The sequence below is a fragment of the Narcine bancroftii genome, chromosome 12, assembly GCF_036971445.1.
Source record: "Narcine bancroftii isolate sNarBan1 chromosome 12, sNarBan1.hap1, whole genome shotgun sequence".
Taxonomy (NCBI): Eukaryota; Metazoa; Chordata; class Chondrichthyes; order Torpediniformes; family Narcinidae; genus Narcine; species Narcine bancroftii.
The window spans coordinates 3,229,483-3,234,909 of NC_091480.1; the positions used below are offsets into that span (position 1 = coordinate 3,229,483).

Genomic DNA, 5,427 nt, shown 5'->3' on the forward strand with positions numbered 1-5,427 from the left:
TCAGTGACTTGCTGTAAAAGGTCCACATCAACTCACTTGTTGTGTTAACTCTTCCTATCCTCGGACACTGCCTCTGCTGGGATTCTTCCCTGTCTGCTGGGAGATATCCGTTTTGAACACAGCCTTTGCTGGGAGACCTCCTGAACCTGCGCCCTGAGATTCCCTTTTTGATGCTGAACAACAGTTTAGTTGTAGTTTTGATTTTTTTGGTTGCTGATGTTAGGTAATTTATTACATAAACTGAAATGCACAAAAATACTTACGTTGGAAATCTGACGTCAGAACAGGGCTGTCAAATAAGACCTATTCAGCAGAGATTGGATGCACCAGATTGGTGGATTCTTTCCTGCCTTGAGCTTTGATTGAGGGTATTTATATTGTTAGCATGGGCTCAGATTATCTGGAATAACAGACATCACAAGTCCATGCTTGGACTCTCGTCTGCAACATCCTGAGCTATGAGGCGGATTATTCTTACAGTCTTTCAACTAGAGAGAAAAGTTCATACATTAAGCTGGTTTACATTATTACAGCTTTGAACTCACTGTATTTTGGCAGATTGTTGGCAAGATAGAACCACAGTTTACAAGGAATGAAAGCATGTGTGATCGAGGCCCCTGGGGATATGTCAATGCAACAAAAACACACGTTGTGTGATCCTGGTCTCCCCTTCACAAAAGTATATTTAAGGGTTCAGCATCAACTTCTTTGTAATTTTACCAAGAGCAGTTTCAGCAGGGGGGCATGTTCAACTATTCTGTGACCAGGGGGTTGACAATTAAAGATTCCCACAGCCTGGATGGTCCATTACTGGAGCTCTGACTTCTGGATGAAGGTATTGGTGCTCTGCAGTTGGACATGAACAATGGCATGAACCCAGGACACTACAGTTCCATATTTCCCAGTCAGAGCCGAAGGAGAATCAGTCATAGTCTTAACATCATCAAATCACTGAGAACACTTCATCATACCATAAGACTTAAGAGCAGAATCAGGCCATTCAGCCCATCGTCTGCCCTGCCATTATGATCATGGCTGATGTAGTTTTCCTTACAAACTCTTTCTCCTGCCTTCTCCCTATAACCTTTGACACCCTTACAAATCAAGAACCTATCAATGTCTGCTTTCAATCTCTCCAGTGACTTGGCCTGCACAACAAATTCCACAGATTTACCACCATCTGGCTGAAGAAACATCTCCTATAGGGACGCCCTGTTATTCTGAGGCTGTTCCCCCTGGTTCTGGACTCTCCCACCTCCGACCGGAAATATCTTCATGACACTCTATCCAGCCCTTTCAATAATGCACAACAAATCCAGCACACCAGCTTTTGACAAGCTAAGTATGGACGTTTAAACTTGATGCAGAAAATAATGTGGCAGCACGTTAAACGAACAAAGTATTAATGAACAGAAATACAATATGGCTGAGTTTGCAAACACATGTCACAACAATATAATCGGTGGATAAATATTCTTCCCACGTCCATACAAGAAGCAAATCACAAATATGTGGTTCTTTTGGGCTGTAGAAGGGAAAATGTCACATACTCGCAGGACAGGCACACCACAGATGTGGCCCAGTGGAGGACACACCTGCACATCCTGTCACATATTCCCTAGGCAGAGTGCAGACACAGCAAAGCTCCTTCTATACTGCTGCTAGCACCCTGATAGCACAGGGTCAGGATGAAATTGGTACAGAAAACATCTCTGCCCTGTCCCACCAGTGGCTCAAACTGTACAAAATAAAAGGTACAAAATACTGGGGGTTAGACACAGAGTGAACATCCCTCTACACCATCCCATCACACACTCCCAGGGTCAGACACAGAGTGAAGCTCCCTCCACACCATCCCATCACACACTCCCAGGGTCAGACATAGAGTTCCCTCCACACTGTCCCATCACACACTCCCGGGATCAGACATACAGTGAAGCTCCCTCTCCACCGTCCCATCAAACATACTTGAGGTCGGACACAGAGTGAAGGTCCCTCCAAACTGCCTCATCACACAGTACCAGGGTCAGATACAGAATAAAGCTCTCTCTGCACCATCTCATCACACATTCCCCGGGGCTCAAAGAAAGATTGCAGCTCTCACTGCACACTTTCTCATCTCACACTCCCAGGGTCAGACATAGGGTGAAATTCCATTTCCACCGTCGCACCATACACACACACACACGATTTCGAGACAGCGTGAGGCTTCCTCTCTCCACTCAATGATTTAGTCTCCCTCAACTCTCCCACTCCTACCCCGCCTTGCCTCCAGTGTGACACCGCTTTGATTTTTGCCTCCCTGCCGCACAGGCCAGGAGGAGCATTAATGGAGTTAAATTGGCGAGTGTTTGAAGTTGGCAATGGGCCCAGGGGAGGTGGCTTCAGGTGGCGCCCGTCTCGCTGCGCGGCGCGGGGATCCAGAGCCGTGCCGAGGTTCTGGGGCCGGCGGCTGACCTCAGTGCCCTCACCCTTCAAATGGGCGCGGAGGGCAGCGCTCTTCCTCGCCGCCCTGTTCAAAATCCACACGAAGTGAATTTAAATCTTCACCCCAAGTGTGGCGACGACCCGGTACCCGGCGGGACTGGGACAGAGCTGAGGGTCAGGAAGGAACCGGGCGAACTCAGCCACTGGGTGAGAAGAGGCAGCATTCAGTCACCCGACGCATCAAGCATGGAAAGATGTGTGGGAGGAGAGGAGAGGAGAGGGTTAATGGGCTCTGTGTGTGTGTGTGTGTGTGTGTGTGTGTGTGTAGGGTCTTAGTGCTAAATTCCGGGCTGTCGAGAGGGGGCGGCTGAACGGCGCCTGCAAGTCACTCAACAGCATCTGCTGAGAGCTCAGGCTGAAAGTCTCAATGCAACTATACCCAGGGATCAAACTCGGGGCTTTAGAACGCTGTGAGACATCAGAGAGCCTAACACCGTCCCAGAAATACCCAGACAGCAGCCGACGCTGTCTCCCTCTCTGCAGTGTCTTGACGTGTCCAAGAGGGATTCTTAATAAATAATAGTATTTATAAATGTGAAAAGCAACGCGCAGCGAGTGGCGAATGGAATCAGGAATAGTCTCGTCTCAGTCTGAACGTGTACTTTAATTAGCAAATTACAACGCGGCTGCATTGCCTGCAAGGAACAGTGCGGAGTTAGTTCCGTTCAACTCATTCAGTCGCGCTCGCTCGCCACGGAGGCGCTAGCTATCAATCGCGCGTTCTGTTTCGTGCATTCATTGCCCTATCACTCAGCCGCGTTCAATGTTTTCAACTTTGCATGTCTGTATAAATATCTGTGTTTGTGTGCGAGGGGGGGGGGGGGGGGGGAGAGGGAGCCCGCGCAAATGCCCAGACAACGTGTCCCCATCTCGCTGGACACATTCCAAATTAAAAACATCTTTTTTTTAATTTCTCTGTATTTCTGTCTTCCGATGGGGATTTTTTCACCTGCCTTTTGCCGAGGTGGCCCGGAACGTCCTCGTCCGGGACGAGCAGCGGAATTTCTTTATCCCCTTCCTCACTTTAAAACCTTTTTTTTTGCCCGGGCTTGGTTTGAACGGACTGCCGACTTGTCCCGCAGCCCAGTGCTGTTGCCCAGTCGCGCTGCCGGCTGAGAGCGGCACCCCCTCTCGCCAGCGACCCAAACGGATGAAGCCTGCGGAGCCAAAGCTTCGGCGCCCGGATCCGCGCTCCGACACCCCGGCTTCCCCTGTGGGCGCACAGCGGATGGATTCGCTGGGGACGGCGACCTCTTTCGCTCTGGACCCGAGCACATTTCCCGAAACCCTGGTTTCAAAGATGAGACTTTATTGCTAAAAACAGTGAACCGTTATATTTACATTGATATGTTTTTTAGAAAGTAGGTTCAAGTCAACATCTCCAATGCCACGATATCGCCTAATTAATGTCAACAAACGGTAAAGAAATAAATAATTGGAGACGGTTTTACTCATCTACACTCTATGGATTGGAAAGTTGAGATTCACTCTGTCCTATCTCCAGCCCAACCTTTCCATCATCAGAATTATATTGGAAAACACAGCTGGGCACATGGCACCGTCGGGACTCCGGAAGCGGTCGGGAGGTGTGCCTTCTGGTCCGTTCGCTCTCCCCTTCACTGACTCCAAGATTTTTGCAACGTTTCAATCTCTCTTCTATAGATACAAAGCAGGGGCTTCTTTCGAATGCGATCTATAAAAATCGATTTGACTCTAGGCGTTGTTAGGCGAGAGACCATCTCAGCCGCCGCTTCAACAGCCACACTTGCACTCCGAGATGACAGGATATTGAACAGGTATCCACGTGCAGTACCGCGGCTTGGACCATCCTTGGCAGTACCATCTCAGGAAAGTCTTGCTGATGGATTTGACAGGTTTACACAGCATTCCTTCCGGGAACGAACACGACCTCTCGTTGTAGCAGTTACCTTCTTTGACAAAGCGCGGCCAGAAACGGCCTCCCAGGTCCTTCCAGGAGTACAACACCGGGCAATAGGTGTACGACCACAGCCACTGCTGCAGCCTCCGCCTCGCCTTCTTGCCCATCTTCATCCTCCTGCCGTACGGCGTCTCCGACAGATCCAGCCTCTTGATGTCGTTGGGCAGAGCGCCCAAGGGCTTGAGGCGGCTGCTGGGGTCCCGGGACGCAGACGGGTCTCCCCCGGGCGGGCTGATGGACATGTAGCTGGGGTCGAAGTGGCTGCCGAGCCTCTTCCGGAGAGCGCGCTCGTCCAGGTCGCTGCCCTTGGGGTCGTGGTCGGGGTCTGGCTGCTCGATGATGTCCAGCACGGGCAAGCTGTCACTGGGCACGGGCCGGAGGTGCAGGTAGGGTTGGCAGAGGCCGTTCTGGAGGAACAGCATGCACAGGCAGCTCAGGAAACACTGCGGCGGCTCCATGACTTCAACGGGCCAGTCCCCGAGCTCCCAGGGTTATAAATAGGCAGCCAGGCCAGCACGCGGATACTTTTAAGAGCACGAGTGTGCAGGGAGTGACGGGGACGCAAGGACGTGCTGAGGTTGCTCTGCCGGATTAGCTGCTCCCGGCGCCGTGCCGCCGCCCGAGCCCTCCGCTCCCGCACCGAGCGCCGCACTTCAGCTCGGCCGGCGGCCCGTCCCCATGGCAACGCCGCCGCTCTGCACCCGGTGTCGAGACGGGCTGGCAGGGGCCGAGCGGCCCGGGACCCCGCCGCTCCCTGCACCACCCCTGCCGACGTCCGCTCCAGCCAGTCCGGCCACGCCGCTCCCGGTGCTGGTGCTCCAGAGGTCACGGCGCCCGTTCCCGATCTCGGTGTCCCAGTGTCACTGCTCCCGGTGGCTCTGTTCCCTGACCTTCCACCAAGTCTCAGCACCGGAGCGGCAGCGCGGGTTAAATATCGGCGCCGTTCCGGGGCCAGTCTCGGGCCGATTCGCCACTGATTGACACTCCCCACGCCCCAGGCG

General features: G+C 52.5%; 1 protein-coding gene across 1 annotated transcript; it reads right to left on the reverse strand.

Moving 5' to 3' along the window:
- Nucleotides 1-3,533: 3,533 nt before the first annotated feature.
- On the reverse strand, nt 3,534-5,427 carry nog2 (noggin 2). The gene has a single exon (XM_069906973.1). It carries the CDS (start codon nt 4,882-4,884, stop codon nt 4,240-4,242), a length of 645 nt encoding a protein of 214 aa, XP_069763074.1. The 5' UTR covers nt 4,885-5,427; the 3' UTR covers nt 3,534-4,239.

What these genes read in the sequence shown, in the direction of transcription:
- nog2 (XM_069906973.1), bottom strand. Translation starts at nt 4,884, where the DNA reads ATGGAGCCGCCGCAGTGTTTCCTGAGCTGCCTGTGCATGCTGTTCCTC.